The 16,320-nt window shown below is 46.9% G+C and overlaps 1 protein-coding gene and 1 long non-coding RNA gene across 7 annotated transcripts in view; one reads left to right on the forward strand and one right to left on the reverse strand.

The window, feature by feature from the left end:
- The window catches only part of IL13RA2 (interleukin 13 receptor subunit alpha 2), a 21,725-nt gene continuing 5,405 nt past the window's right edge, over positions 1-16,320 (forward strand). The window contains exons 1-5 of one of the 6 annotated variants that reach the window (XM_010403268.4): positions 1-201; positions 9,333-9,480; positions 12,310-12,461; positions 14,540-14,693; positions 15,164-15,284. In XM_010403268.4, the coding sequence (XP_010401570.1) occupies positions 9,402-9,480; positions 12,310-12,461; positions 14,540-14,693; positions 15,164-15,284 (506 nt within the window). In that variant the 5' untranslated portion in view covers positions 1-201; positions 9,333-9,401. Of the gene's footprint in view, positions 202-912; positions 2,470-7,037; positions 7,587-7,620; positions 7,852-7,878; positions 9,481-12,309; positions 12,462-14,539; positions 14,694-15,163; positions 15,285-16,320 lie in introns of those variants that run through there. The other 5 variants (XM_019288125.3, XM_019288124.3, XM_019288123.3 and 2 more) reach the window with 5 other exon arrangements.
- Positions 12,408-16,320, reverse strand: part of LOC104691665 — a 21,218-nt gene continuing 17,305 nt past the window's right edge. Inside the window, exon 7 of the long non-coding RNA XR_002046389.3 lies at positions 12,408-13,557. This is a non-coding gene — a long non-coding RNA (uncharacterized LOC104691665). The remainder of the gene's footprint in view (positions 13,558-16,320) is intronic.

Raw genomic sequence — 16,320 nt, forward strand, 5'->3', positions numbered from 1 at the left:
TTCTTCTTGAGCATCCTACACACAGAACACTTTCAGGCTGCCTGGTCAGATGCAGCTGATTGAAGCTTACTCTCTAGGAACAGGAACATATGCAGGACTGTTTTTTTTCCATTTTACTGTTACAGCTTTCTTTTTTTAAGAGCTAATAAGTATTTTGTCTTATACGTTACCTAGCTTAAAGGAAAATCCCAAAGTGTGATGGTAAGTTATAGCTACTTTATATTATGATTTTATTTTGAATGTGTGTGTGTGTTTGAAACTCAGCATAGCTGTTCAGTTGCAGTGCAGAATTTGGATTTATGCATACCATAATTTCTATATAACTTTGAGAGTTTTCCAGGACCTCTTTATTTTTAAGTTTATTTCAAGAACACACACTGACATTTGTGTTCTTGAAATAACTTCGGTTGCATCTGCTCAGAGTGCAGGGTGTTTAAGCTGCAGATTTTCAGACAGCTGTGTATGTGTATCTGTGTTTACACTATTGTTGCACCAATATGTGTCTCATCCTTTTCAAGCCACATTCTGGCTGTTTTGAAATCCATCTTGTGGTCATTCCTAACTTAAGTATCTTCCTATACTTTTCCTTTTATGGGAAGATATAAACAGCTTTTCATATAGCTTACATTCTTTAGGCTTGTCCTAATCGAGCACTGGCTTGCTGATAAGAGCTGTCAGCAGATATCATGCTGTCCTGGTCAAGCAGTTATTCTGGGCTAACACTTCTCTCTTAGGGGAGGTGTCAAAGATCTGCATCTGGAAAGAACAAATCCTTTCAGGATTTTTGGACTGTCTTTTTTTTTTTTTTTTTTTTTTTTGGAATAATTTCTTCTCAGTTTGTTCACTGTCAGGCCAAACTGTACTTTTAATAAAACATTTCACAAAGCAGCTTTCAACATCAGTAAGTTGTTGATGTGAGCCATAAATGCTTGGGCTGCTGTTTGCATTGGTGATCCCTGGTCACCACACAGAACTGGGAAGGCACAGGAGAGCAGGCCAGGACTGCTACCCCCTCAGACTCCAGGAAAACCTCCTGCCCTCAGGGAAAATGCTATTTTCTATGCCCAGGGTTGCAGCTCAGGGTTCAAGGACCAGTCTGTGAGGATGACCTGGACCTTGCCCTTTCTCCTGCATGTGCCAGCTGGCCAGTTCAGGCACTGACTCTGTGCCCATCCCTCTGGACCTGGCTGCCACATCCTGCTCACAGCAGCAAAGGCAGGATTAGATTCTGGCTGCAAGGTGCCCCAGGGCTCCCTGGCTGCATTGTTATTGGGATGGACCACTTCTCCCAGCTGGCCTGCCGGGGGTGCCTGGCTGTCCTGGTGTCCTTGTGGATGTCCTTTTCCTACAGTGGGGGTGATGGCTGCTCGGCCCCTGGCAGATCCTGCTCTGCCCAAGGCAGCAGCCGTGCTCCATCCCCATTGGAGACCAAGGCAGGAAGCAAAAAGGAAGAGACTGGGAATTGCCAGATTCCATGGCAGCCCAGGTCAGGGCGTTCAACTCTACAGAATATCTGTTTTTTCACTTATTACTCCCACTGCACAGTGATTCCACCAGAGCACCTCTGCCAACATGTCTGCAAACTCGCTGATGCAAGGCATTGGATGGAGTTTAAAGGAGAAGGGAAGGGAGATTTATTTTGCATATCCCAAGGACTTAGAGGCTTGTGGAGAATAAATCAGCTTTAAAAGACAAGGCAGGGAAGCAGAAGCCAGGAAGTTACTCTCTCTTTAGGATGGCCTGAATGCTGAGTGGGATCACTGGCTCCCTTTGCTGCCTGTGCCAGAGCCATCAGAGGCAGCTGATCCCTGCATGTCAGGAATGCTGCTTTGTTGCCTTCCCCATCCACACTCCCTGGGCCAATCTGCAGAGTGCTGCCCTGCTGCCAGCCTTGTTTTCACAGTTACTGTGACAGCACTTCAGGTGAAATGTTTCTGCTTTAATAACAACTCTCAACCTCTTATTTTATATGTCTGTCTAATTCTGGACCAACCTGAAAACAAGGCTGGAAGTACTTACCACTGGGAGTAAATACTTTTACCACAAAAGTAATTACTTTTGGGGGCAAATGCTGCTGGGATAAGATTGGTACAAGGCAGGGCAGGTGGCCAGTGGAGATGGTGAATGCCCACCAGCAGGATGTGCTGGAAGGAGGCTGGGCTGAGACCTGGGTATTCACCACAGGCAGAAGGTTGAGTGTGGCTCTGGCAGGAGAGTCCCAATGAGAAGTCAGCTCCTTCCAGGATTTAGCACTGGAGAAGAGATTGAACGCCTGGCTGCCATCGGTCACGTCGCTCTGGCGACAAAACTGCTCTCATGGAAAGGCACCAGGCTCCTGGCACGGTGCTGCACTCAGGTTTTCAGCAGCAGGATGGCAGCCAGCCTGGGAGCTTGCTCTGCTCGCTCCAGTAACTGCAGCTCAGAATGCGTTCAGGATTGCACCAAGATTTAAGACTTCCGCCTTTCCAGGTAAGCTCAGTTTTGAAGTGGAGAGATTTTGGTCTTTCCTAAGGCAGCCTCTGGGCCAGGGGTGGGATCAGTTGTATCCACCATCCCCCCCAGCAGGCTGGTGGATTTGGTGGGAGGCAGCAAATGGAGGTTTTTCTAACTCTTAATGAGTGCCTGCATGGTCAGAGCCTGCTACCCAGGAGGCTGTGGTTGGCTCCTGCCCAACCTGCAGGACAGGCAGGGGGAGATGGTGTGGGTGAGAACAATTTGTCTTTGGATGTTCTCTGCTCCACTGGGGCTCACAGCTCAGCCTGTTTGGTACGAGGTGTTATTTCTGTCTGCTCTTGCCTGAAGAGCAGAAAGTGGTCCTGGAGCAGCCCTGGGCTTTCCTGCATGGGGTCAGCAGCTCCCCCTGACTCTGGGCAGCACAGATCCGAGTCTGCAGGCAGGGAGGAACAGGAGCAACAGGGGAATGGCACCTTCCTGAGGAACAGGGATGCACAGCTCTTCCATGTAAGCCCTGTGTCCCCTGGCAGAGCCTGCCATAGCCACAGGACCTCACTGCACCCAGTGCTGATGGTGCTGGGACCGGCCAGGTCTGCCAAGAGCAGCCATGTGGCAGAGCTCTGTCTCCGGTACACGGCTCTTTGTCGCCCCTAAACTCTTTCTGGGAGCTGTGGCAGAGCCTCTCTGTTCTGGAGATAACTTTTAGCTTTTTTTACATCTCCCTCTGGATGTATTCATAACCCATTGCAGTTGTTGCTCTGCCAGCTTTGTGTCTTCATTTCAGTTTTTTTCTGTAATGCCCTGGTGCATTTAGCAGCAGAATTTGGGCCCTGGCATTCCAGGCTGTGCTCCTGATCCCCTTCCAGCCTCTCCCCAGCATGCCCTGCACACCCTCAGCCCCTGAACCCTTTTTTCCTGCAGGCTGATTCCCAGGCATTGCTACACATATTGCTCAGCGCTGTCTAATTCCTCAGCCCTGCTTTGTAATTCTTTTCTACAAAAGTTTTACATGCTAGAGTACAGTCACCGAGTCCTTTATTAAACCTGACACTGTGCCATGACAAGAACTAAATTATTCTCACAGTGTCTGCTAACCAGTCTAAGCCCAGTTGCATCAGAGGGAGAGTCAGAGCAAGTCCTCGTGTGAGCAAAGGGTACATGCAGGCTGTGGAAGAAAATGCTCCAGGAGTGAAAGATGACTCAGTGTGAAGGCAGAAGCCAGCAGGTTGTGGATCCTTCGGTGCTCTCAAGGTAGCAGACACACCACACAGAAACCATTTCATCAGGGATTGCAGGAAAATGTTGATGGATCTGTGTAAGGAGTGCCTCGTAGGCAGTGGGGAGGCTGCCACGGAGTCAGCTGAAAGGCAGAGGGAGTGTGTGACGCCTGACTTTGGGCTGGATGGGTCTTTCTGGGAACAACACTGATTACAGAAAGCAAAGATGTCAGTGGAGCCAGCTCCATGGCAGCTGCCTTGCTGGCTCACATGGCACAGGCACATTCAAACAGCTGCTGTCTCTTCTTAGGATGCTGTCTAAGCCAGGAGAGTAGCCATCAGCAAAGAAATATGGAAAACTGAGGTCTCCACCCACCAGAAAAATAAATATTGATACTGAGTATTGCTAGAGAGTCTGGATTCCTTCCATCATTTCCTGAAATCCCATAACAGCCACAAGTGTTTAATTTATGAATGCAAAGAAGGGATTTTTTCCTTGCAACACTCAGTCTGTTGCCAATGCCCCGTGTTCCTTTTCCTGGCCCTTGACCTTGTGGTGACATCCCCTTTCCAGTGCAATCCGTAACACTGCGCTGGAGGCCACTGGTCTGCTTGGAATTACTGAGTCCTTTATCCCAGCGCCTTGGAAAGAGCTTGTTTAGTGCAAGTTTTGTAAAAGAGACTGATTTCCCTGAAACATGAGGCAGTTAAAAGGCTTTTACAAATCATCCATTTTCCATGCCACTGGCAATTTCAAAACTATCCTTTTGGATCAAATGAAACATGCTATTTCACACCAAATGGTGTCTTCATAGCTGGAGCCTTTCAGTTGTTACTTCAGTGATTAGAAAGCTGCTTCTAAACATGGAGGTTGCAAAGTTGAAAGCTTTTATTTTGAACTATCACATCCCAATATTTTAATCTAGCTTGACAATGGATTGCTTGACAGAACCAATTTAGCACAAATGGGATGAATATATCAAATATATTTTAACCAAAAAGGATTTGGCCCATTTTTTATATTTAGCTCCACTAATGGTCTTTGCCAACTGCTTTGCCATTTGCAATGAAATATTTCAGCAATGATGCTGCTGTTCCTTTATTTCCTCCAGCAGAAGCAGATTTTTACAGAAGAGCTTTTTAATTTCTGCATGCAGCTGCATATCTGTCATAGTCCAAGATCCCAGCTCAGGGGATTCTCAGCTCTTTGAAATCTCTCATTCAGCCTGGTGGCACCTTCACAAGTTTGCATTCCCCTGGCTTTAGTGCTTTTATTAATCTTGCCCCAGAGAGCAGCTGTGAGGCTCTGGGAGCTCACCATGCTCTGGGAGGACGAGGAAGCTCCTGTGAGATGGTTCTGAGCACACAGAGACTCCAGGAGTCACTCACGCCGCTGACAAATCCTAAAAAATCTCATTCATGAGCAAACCAGATGAGTCACCCTCCAAATACTGTTGCAACAAGGAAGGCAGACAATCAAAGGGGAAACAGTCCCTGTGCCTTTGCTCCTTGCTGTGCTCAGGGGAGTTTTGCTGCTGCTACCAGGGGCCTCCAAGGACAGGTGGGCAAGGGGGACACAGGGCAGGCTGAGCCCCGCCAGCAGTGATGCCACCAGGTTCTGCTCAGTGCACAGAGCTCTGGCAGGACACCCTCCCCATTGTGTGCAGGGCTTGCTGGTGAGCCAGAGCTGGCTTGGTTTTATTTTCGTCTTCTTCCATGAGCTTATCACCTTATGACGGATTTTTTTTTTTTTGCAACTTAATCGCATTTACAGAACAGTTACTAAGGTGCAAATCACCTGCCTGTCCCTGCCCTGACTTCGGGGCCCTGAGGCTCTGGTCCAGCACAGCCAGGGATTGTCCCTGCCTGTCTCACAGCTTGTTGGGACACTGCTCAAGCTCCAGTCAGTAAGGGTGGTACCAGCTAAGGTCTGAGTCCTGTGCAGAGGTGTGCCCTGGGCCACTGATGTCTCTCCCACCCACGGGCAGTGCCTCCCCTCAGCTTTGCTGGAATAGGGCATGGATCCCCTCTGGTGTGCCCTCAGCTGAGCTCCTCCAGGACCAGCTTGGAGGTTGCACCAACACTGGCAGGGGCAGGAACAGAGCAGGAACAGCAGGTACCAGCACAATGGCACAAGGAGAGGATGAGAAAAGCATCTGTTGTTCACAAAGGGAGTTGTTCTGAGCAGGAGGGTGGCCAGAGCAGCTGGACCAGCAGGCACTGCTCAGTGCAGACCTGCACTCTCTGCCCCTTCCTGGGTGCTCCAGCGCTGCTGGTTGTGGTGTGGAGTTCTATCGCTGCAAATCCCAGCTATGCATTTTTGTCCAGTCTAATTTTCTCAGGAATTGAGCCTGTTCTAGCATTCGGGAACTGGCATTCACTCTGCTGGCAAATGCTTCTTATTTGTTCCAAACAATGTGTCCAGTGTGACCTTTTCTGCTTAAATAGCTTACACAACGAGAATACATTAATGCTCAATTCTAATCTTGCATAACTCTGAAAGCAAGGCCATACATTTACAAGCAGCAAGGGACTTTTTTTGCCATTCTTTGCACAAAGTAAGAAGGAAAAGCCAGCACTGCAATTCCAGTGAAGGGACAACTCATACATAACTCCCTTACCCCCAAAATTCACAGGGCTCTCAAGGAGAGAGTTTTAGCACTACACATTTCTGCATGTCTTCACACACACACAGAGAAATGCAGAGGACAGCTGGCACCTGGAAAGGGGCCTCGTCTTGCCTTTGCTGCTCCAAAACATTCTCATGGACTACGGCTGGGAAGGGATAACACATTCATTCAGGCCTCAAATCAAACAGCGATACCGTAAGACTTGTGCAGGTGCTTGGAGCACATTTTTCTTCCCAGCAAGAAGCACTCCTTCAGTTCCTGGTGCCATTTCTCATCTCCTTTGTATGGCTGAATTCTTTCTCAAGATGCCTAAATTTGGCCATGGGAAGAGTCAGCCTGAGCCACAGCCTGCTGCTTGTCAGGGCATGTGCACCACAGCTCTGCTCTTCCCGAAACATCCCCCTTGTCCCTCCTGGAGGGGAGCTGCTGCAGTCAAATTCCTTCAGCTCACAGGAGGCAACACAGCCATAACTGACTCATGTGTTCCTGGCCATGACCTTGAATGGTCCTTAGAGCAGCAGGAACCATCAGATTCCTTTTTTCAGTAACAGATTTCTCACCTGGGATAAACCAGGTCTGGTTGAAGCACCTGCTCCTTGCAAGAGTTCTCCAGGCTGGGGCAAGGGAGGGCTTGCAGGGTGATGTAGGAAAGCAGGGGTGAAGTAAATGGTGGCAGGCAAGGCTGTAGAAGGCTCAGGGCTGATATGCCTGGCCACAGCAAGAGGGGCGAGGGGAGGGATAATTCACTGTATTTCCTGCAGAGCCCCAGGAGCCAGGAGAGGCTGGATTTTCTCCAGAGCCAGCAAGCTTATGGGAAGGCTCTGTGGTGGGGATGGCCCTGGGGACCCCCAGGTAGAGCCACGTGGGCTGAGGCGATGATTGGGGCTGCAGTGAGTGGTGGGGCTGTGGGTGCCAGCTGCTGGGGACAGCTGTGTGCCTCCAGCAGAGAGCCTGCACTGGTTCTGCCATTTGGTTTTCATCTTAATTAATCACTTCAGTATTTCAAACGTACCTTTGACCCACTTGAGTACATAACAGCAACAATTAACACCAGCACCTCATAAATCACGGCAATGTTCCTTCTGGTGCTTAATAAAGCCTCTGACCGTGTGGCCGATGCCGTTACATTGCAATGTGATTTCTGATCCCTGGGGAGAGCAGAGAGGAGTCTTTAAAAACCACAAGATTTCTGTGAAATACAAAGCTTTGAGCAGAGCAGACATGAAGCTGCTGAGGAGCCCTACACTCCTGAGGTAGATGGGCTCCCATGCACTTAGAGGTCCAGGTAAGAGCACTTTGAAGGTTTTAAACCTCTCTGTGAAAGCCTTTGTTTATTTTTACTCGCCTTGTGAAATCCTATTAGTATATTCAAATAACTGTCCTGGAAATGAAAAGAAGCTTTCTGTGCTAACACTCACACACAGTGCTTGGACGCTGCTGCTCATCAGCTCCGAGTTAGAGCTGCTGCTTCTCCCAGCTCTGTAAGCTGCCTCTGCTTGTCACTGCATCCTTGGACCTTTCTGAAACACAGACTCACTGCCTACAACCAGGTTTGTACTGACACAAGTTTTATGCCGTGTTTGATAGGTTAAAGAAGTAATTCCAGTAATTTTTTCTGACTACACGTTCTCATTTCACAGCAAAGCGGAAAAATTACTGGTATTGCTGAAATAATAATACTTATGTAATAAGGATACATACGTGATGGGTTTTTGTGATTTAATAGTTAGAATTATGTGATGGACTGGGGGGATTTGATATTAATTTAAATTGAAAATTTGCTTTTAAAATTGTTGTGTATTTTTAGTTGCTGCTATGTGTTGCCAGCTAGAATTTCTGGTTTATTTTAAACACATACAGACACCCTGGCTAGCACAGCCTGTCTCCTCCTCTGGCTACCCTGAACCACTTTTTCCAGTGATGGAGGTTTTTTTTGGCTCCAATCCTCCAATCAGATTTCTAAAGATCCCTGCAACTTGAAGTTCTGTTGCTCAGCAGAGCCCCAATTTCACATTGTTGCATGGTAGCTGTGGTTGCTGAGGAGGAAGCAGCTGTGCCAGAGTCTGACCTGGGATTTCACCTACTTAAGCCAGGCTTGTATGGGCAATATAAAATGAATTTGTTTTCTGAATAGATCTCAGTGATAAATTGCATGCTCACATTGATCCTGCCAAGTGCTTACTCAAGTGGAGCTCGAGCAGTGGCCTCAAGCTTCCAGGAAGATTAATGTCTATATCTATACCTATTTATGTACCTAGATCTGTATATATATACAATCTATAGATCTCTCTCGTCCTCCATCTCTATGTAATCTATAACTACACCTGTATCTGTATGAAAAAAATTAAAACCCTGTCAGCATGTGCTTTCTGGCATGGGGAAGCTTGCTGAGCTGGGGTGTCTGTAGGCAGTAATTTCTACCCAGCTTCAGCATGAAATCTGAAAGAAGGAGTAGCTCCCTCCCTGGAAACTCTGCTCCTCTCCCTCTCAGTCCCCATCTTCCTTCCAGCAGACCTGCACAGGAATATAAATTTGTCCCCTTCAAATATTGCCATGACAACTAAGAAGAATTCTCAGAAGCATTCCTACCATTCCTACCAAGTCCTGGAACAGGAAAGGCAAAAGGTGGCGATAGCTGCATAAGATGTGTCTGCTTATTGGATAAGGCAAGGCTCAGGCATTCTGGTTGTTTGTTTTTTTTTTTTAATGAAAATATCATTGGTCCAAGGCATTTCCCATGGCAGGGTGTCAGTCTCTTGGTTGAATCACTTTCCACAGAAGACGTGAGACAGAGGGCTGGTGACTGGAGTACAGACTGACACACTTGTGGAGAGTGTACTTAGCTGGCCAGAAATTATTTCAAAGCCATGTGCCACCATCACCAAAAGTTGCAAAGAGAAGTCCTCTGGGAAATGATTAATCAGCCTTGGTAAACAAGTAAAGCCAGCTTATTGTCAGTGCTGAGCCTGCAGAGGGAACACCAGGGCCCCTCGGTGAGGCTGAAGCTGTGAACTCCGCTGTGTCTCCGCAGCCCCCTCGCACCCACGCTGCTGGACTGCTCTTCTGACCTGCACCTGGCCAGTGGAACCCCTGACCTCTGATGGCTCCCTGGAGGCTTCCCGTGCTCCCCGTGGCTCTGGTGTGGGGCTGGGTGTTGGCCTCCTCCTCCCCCACCACAGGTAAAACCCGGTGTGCTGTTGTGTCACTGCCTAACTCCTGCTTCGTGTTAACTTGGGCCCTTTGTGGAGCTTGTCCTTCAACCCAAACTTCTGTGTGTGTGCACTGCTGTGCGAGTGGCTGGTTTATAAACCTGTAATCCATTGTCTAAATATATTATGTGTTTAGTGGATGTTTTTCTGAGCGAATTTGAAAGGAGAAGAGACTGCCTTTGGTGCACAGCAAATACACTGTTTGACAGAGAGTTATCAAATATAAACTCTGCTCAGATACATAAATGCTCCTGAGCATGGTCCCTGCCAGACAGACTGTGCTGGGTGTAAGAACCACAAGGCTTATTTGTACTTGGAGAATGATGCTTCTAAGACAATACTGCTCTTCAAGCTATCACTCCTGGCAATGGCACTTGAAGCACCCTTTGCTTCAAGCCCCTGAGCATCTCTTTGCTGCACTGCACCTGCTGGCTCTTTTGGCCTCTGGCAGCTGGCACTTCGCACCCAGAGAGATGGTGAGCAGGTCTGGCCCTCCCTCCCTGCTGTAACCAGTGCGTGGTGCAGAGGTGAGAACTTGCCCAGGAGGCCACTGAGAGACTGCCTGTCTTGGCAGCCAGCACACACAGAAAGCTGCCAGCAACCCCCTGCTGCCACGCTGAGCAGAGCAGGCTGCCTTTGAAATGGGTTTCAGAAAACGTAAGTGTCACCTCCACCTCTCTGAGCAGCACAGGGAAGTGCAGGCACAGAGGTGGAAGATAAGAGGGGGACACCTGGCCGGCTGCCATTTTTCCACTGGCAAAATAGGTGGAAATTTGCAAACCCCACGTGCTGCTTGCACTGCCTCAGAGGGCATGGTGTGGACAGAGGTGGTGGGGGGCAGCTGGGGACAGGCAGGGGTTTGTCACCAAAGCAGTGATGTTGGTGACATCAGCGTGCCCAGCAGCCAGGAGGGGTGGCTGTGAGGGCAGTGGGTATCCCACAGCCAGCTCAGCATCACCTGACTCACCACCACAAACATCAGGGGGAAATGCTGTTAGTTTGGTTTTTTACAAGAAACATCCAGGAGCAACTTTTCTTCAAGAGTGGATGATGGAATAGAGCATTTCTAGTCCTGTGTTCTGTATGGGTGATGTGAGAAGGTAATGCATTTTTGTGAGAATGAGAAACTGCAAGAGGCGGTGCTGACATTTAAAAAACAATCAAATCCCAGAATGCCAGCAACATCCCAAAAAGAAGCTTTTCTGTTCCCTCTGAAATCCAGTCAAAATTTATTTTGCAAGAATTGCTGTTTACAATAACAATTCTTTTGAAAAAACACTGCTGTTTTGCTCAAGCTCAGGATGTAAATAAATTTCAGAGCATACTCATAGCCAGTCAGAAATTCCAGTTCTGACCAATCTAATCATCTCTTGACAGCTTATCACCTGGCTCATGACAAAGGCTAGCAGCTTTTTGCTTCCTTGTTTGCAGTGCTGCGAGGCTCAGCATTTAAACACTCAGGAGGAGCTTCCCAAGCACTTGCTCCAGTATCATCCTAAATACATGTCCTACTTCACCATCTACTGTAGCAACAAATCTCCCATGGAGCTTCACATCTGGGGGAAAGTGGGATTTTCAAATGGCTGCCCCAAGTGTGTTTTGTTTCATTTGGGAAAATTTCTATAGAAGAAACATTGTCCAGCAATGTACCCTGCAAACTTTTCAGGGAGCGTATTAAAGCTGGACTTATGTCACCATATTCCACTGAAAAATATTCTTATGGTCTGCTTTCACCACGGGTTTATAAAAATAATAAAAGGGGAAAATGGTGTAAATCCTGATGAAGACATGAAAAAGGTGTTAGAGAAGCCAGTGATCTGGAGGCCAGATTCAAAGGGAGAACGGTGGTAGTGCTGGACTGACACTGACAGGAGATGGGCTCCAAATTCCTGGGAAATAAAGTGTATCATGCAGAAACCAAATGGATAATCTCACCTTTAGACAGTGGAGAAAAATGACCTTAGACATCAACAAAAGTTGACTTTGTTTCAGCTAATAAAACTGGGCAGCCAAACAGCTGTTGTTATGTGAATGACAACTCCATACAGAGCTAGACCATTAGGACACACCTTAGTATGGAATTCATCCACCATACTTACTTATTTATTGACATATATCAGCACCTTATATTCTTATAAAAGCCAGATCAACTGTAAAGGCACTTTTTGTGTAGTATTGGTAGATGTCCGAAATAAGAATTATTCTAATTCTCTGCTTTTTGCCCTTTTTTTTCCTGTTTTGTTTTTTTTTTCCCCATTAATCTTTAATATACTTGAAAGGAATATTTAAAGCAATATGGATGATTTGTGTCTATAATGGTAAAGGAATAGAAATCCCCCTGACAGCATGCTTTGACCTGTCATCCTGCATTGGTGTGTGTGCTGAACACAATGTTTGCAGGGATAACTGTCCTGAAGGTTGGTAAATATCATGAGTTGAAGGTCAGCAAATAGAGGACATGAAAGGTCACCCCAGGACAGCAGTTTTGCTTAAAACATCTTGAAAGAGAGTGTCAAAAAGTGGCATTCTGTGTGCATTTTCAATGGTCCTCAAGTGTTTTCTCTGAGCACCAGTAAAACTGGTTTTTTGGGGGGTGGGTGGGAGCAGAGCTTGTGTGGTTTGTTGAGAACAGGGTATTCAACATCCAGGGCTGCAGCCAGCAGCACTTCCCTCCACATCCAGCAGCTGCATTTCAACAAATCATATCAACTTATCATACCAACAAATTTCATGACTGCTTTGTGTTTGTTTTCTTCACTTTGACACCCAGTTTTACCCTCTGCTTTGTTTTTAATGTAGTTGCTCCCCCACGAGACCTTCAGATCACTGACCCTGGGCTCCTGGGTTCTCTGGATGTAGAGTGGAAGCCTCCACCCCACGTACAAACCTTCAACGAATGCACGGTGAAATACAAGTTTGAATATCGCAACAGTGGGGACAGAGACTGGAAGGTAGGGCAAAGCATGAATTAGTCCTCCCAAACCAGGGCTATTGTTCTGCCTTTACTTCCTGCACAGGTTTATGTTTGCATTTCAAGGAGGAGTGGAACCAAAGCAGTTCCAGTTTTCCATGAAAAACCAGAATGTTTCAGTGGTTTGAATGGGAATGTGTTTTGAAATGTAACAGCAGTGGCAGCAGCCATGGAGGGGTAATTTCTGTCAGAGGGCTGGGTGTTTGCTGCCCAAAATATTTCAATAACATTCCTCACTGTAAAAGGAAAAAAAATTTACACTTTTCAAAAGCAGCTTTATGGGACTTGAACTGAGACAACAGATCCTTAGGGATGCAGAGTGGTGAACAAATAAAAGTGAAATTTCACTAATTATCCTAATGTTCCAACATTCCCTCTACCCAGAAGTGTGTTTTAAGTACCATTTGCTTCTCTCTTTTAGATATGGTTGACTCTAACTCAGCTCTTTAATAAAATTGTCAGTTTTCTCTCACTGGTGTGCAGCAGGGCAGTAGCAGGCACGGCACAGAAAGGGTTGTTGGAACATATTTTGTGAGTGCTTAGAAGATGAAAACTGCTGCACACTTAGGAAGGTAAATGGAATGGGGAGAGGAGAAACCCAGCAGTGGGAGCTGTTTGGTTGGCACAAGGTACTGAGGAAAAATATGCCGAGGATCTTTCCCAACAACCTAAAATACAGACTGGTATCCTGAAAGAAAAAAGGGATTTTTTTGTACAATCCTAAGGCGGGAGTGCTAGAGGGCTTGCCAGCTCAAGAGACCAGGAAGAGAGAAGGAGCAATCCATCAGGCTGGCAGTGCTGTGGAGCCCAGCTGCTTGCTGGAACAGCTCATCTGCTTCACCGGCCTGAGTCAGCAAAGCCAAGGCTGCCAGGCCGTGCTCAGCCACCACAGAAATGGGGTTAGCCCCAGCCATCCCATGGGAGCCTGCAGAGGTGGAAAGTCCAGTTGCAGTCGTGCATTGCAAATGCAAGGGCGTGGAAAGGGGCCCTTGGGCCTGATGTTGGTCACGATGCAGCTCACACTCCCAGATATGCAGCAGGGTGTGTCTGTGCAGATTCCTCCAGGATGATTTTAACTGCAATTTGAAAGAAAAGCATACACTGTTTCAAAAAACACATCAGAATTCCTGAAATCATGGGTAATAAAAGTTTCTTATATGAGGCAGACGTACAGACTAGAACAAAATCACCTCTGACACCTTGCCAAAATCTTGACCTCAGATAAGGTCATGAAGAGCGGTCAGGCTGAAGAAAATCCACTGGACATCGGCAGAAGCAAACATTGATATCTGTTAGAAATACCTGGCTCAAGACAGCTCTCACACTTGGGGAGTGCTGAGGGCAGCCTGACTGTGGGCTGTGCCAGTGCTGTTCCCCCTGCAGTACATGGATGCATTTTATGGCACAGATGCATTTTACAGCACGTTACCTCAGTCCGATGTGGGCTAACACAACACTTTGTCTCATCTCTTGTTGTAAATCTCTGTCAACTTTGTTTTCCTTGCATTAAGTGATGGGGAGTAAGTCTGAGGAAAAAAAAAATAGCAAAACCCTCATAGGGGGTGCTCAGAAAGTCCCACAAAAGGCTGAGCCCGGGGGTACACAGTGGTGGGGGAGCCCTTACTGCCCTGCCTGGCTGCTGGTCCACCCTTGCAGGGTGTGGCTGTGCTTCCCACAAGAACCAGCCTTACAAGACTCATTGTTCCTTCTGTTTCTGATTATCTCACACCATAAACAAATGCCTTTTATCTGGATTTGTGGTGGTATCCTCCTCAGGTGGTCCACAGTGCTCCTGCTGGGGGTCCCATTAACCAGCCTGCTCTGCCTTGTCATTGCTGTGTCCTGTGGGGTGAAGGGACTCACAGCCAGCAAGGCTGGGCACAGCAGGTGTAAATTAGTGCTGGAGGAGCACTGGGCAAGTGAGGCAGGACAGAAATGTAAAGAGACAATAAAGCACACCAATGAGACTATTTGCAGCTGGAGCAAGAGCAAGGGTACCTAACTCTGCAGCCCACTTAGCGACAGAAGAGGTGCTTAAAAAGTCTGTCTTTCAACCAGGTTATTTTTACTAGGAAGCTAAAATTCAGAGTTGGATTTGACCTCAGCAGGACCGCTGAAGTGAGGCTGCAGACACTGCTCAAAGGGTGGTGTACAGATGACGTGGAAGTGCAAAGTGACTGGATTTATGCCACCTTTCAGGTCCCACCACAAGGTTAGGAGCAGTCTGGGGTACCTGGTGCAGTTCTGTGCTTTGCATGAGCCTGTTGCATGAAACAATGCTGGCTTGAGGGTTCCTGGATGGAAAAGTCATTGCAGGGCTTGCTGATGTTTAAGGCACCAGAGCAGGTCTGCTACCAAAGGCTGTGGTTGTGGTTACTGGATACTTGGGGCTCCTTTCCCTCTGCCTGTGCCCAGACTCTGCTCAGCTGCCCTGCAAGAGCTCCACCACTGAATGAGAGGGTCAGTTAAGCATCTTTCTGCTCTAAGATGGACTGGCTTTTATGAGGAACAGAGCACTTGGCAGTAAAACTAATAATTCTGACTGGCAGCCTTTTCTTCTCCTCTCTTTTCATTTTCTATCTTGCACTGCAGCACACAGTTGTTCAAAGGCAAAAAAATTATATTTTGCTTGGTCTGACTGGTACATTGTTAAACAGTGATTATTTCCTTCTCATCTGACAGGAAAACTGGAATCAGAGGTCCAGAATTTCCACTGCATCTATCATGACTGGGAATACCTGAAGTGCAGCTGGCAGCCAGGTCTCCTCGCACCTCATGGCGTACATTATGGGCTGTATTATTGGTAGGTAACAGCAAAATAGGAAAACATCCAGGCAGCAACCAAGTGAACCACTCAGAGTACAAAAATGACCCAGTAAATATGCTTTTATGGCTGGCAATGCTATTGCCCAATTCACCCAGAATGAGCTGAAATAATGTCCCAAGCCACACATGCCTTCTGGCAAGAAAACACCAAATCCTTTCTCACTTTCTTAAAATCAGGCTTCTGCTGACTTTTGCCAGGAAATGCCTTCTCACTTCCTCCTTTCCTTTTATTCATCCCCCTGAGGTGTTTACTGCATGTTGTCCAGCATAAAGATTTGTGCTTTCTCTTTGCTGAATACACCTGGATAGTTCTGGCTGCACATTTCCCATGATCACACTGCTTATATTTCAATAGGACAGGATTTAGCAGGAGGCTACCAAGCTCAGTGAGCCCTAGATACAGAGTGGAGCTTCTCAGCAACTTGGATTTTTAGTGTTCAAATATGTTTTCATAGCCTCAGCACATCTTATACAAGCAAACATGCTGCCACAAGGTAATAATAATAATAATACATATTTCTCAGCTGTTTCTTTTAAACTGGTGCCTAGATTCTGTTCTGTAGGAAAACCATAGCTAGAATTAGTGGTTTGGGCCAAAGTAAATACTGTATTTGTGCTTCAGCTCCTATGATATTTTGGAAAGGATGACTTAGACTGGGTTTCATGCCACTGGGCTACGTGAAGAAAAGCATAGCTGCATTTTAAAGAGGTTCCAGGTAACTCTTGGAAGTAGTCTTCAAAGCAGAAGCACTGATTCAAAACCATTTTGCTAACTGCAAAGATCTGCTTGAAGGAAACCATGGAAATGCATGATTCATACCTAAAAGAAAAACAAACACTAAAAAACTCCAACCTGTATTTAATTGCCTTCAATAAAACCAGGCATCTGGATCTGGGTCCCATTTCATCCCAAGATTGCGTGGACACCAACGGCATCCTTTGATCCCTGTGAGCAACTTTTTATTGTACTAGAACATGAAGTTTTCCCCCAAACATAATGTGCTTTGCAGGGA

Source organism: Corvus cornix, chromosome 4A, assembly GCF_000738735.6.
Source record: "Corvus cornix cornix isolate S_Up_H32 chromosome 4A, ASM73873v5, whole genome shotgun sequence".
NCBI lineage: Eukaryota > Metazoa > Chordata > Aves > Passeriformes > Corvidae > Corvus > Corvus cornix.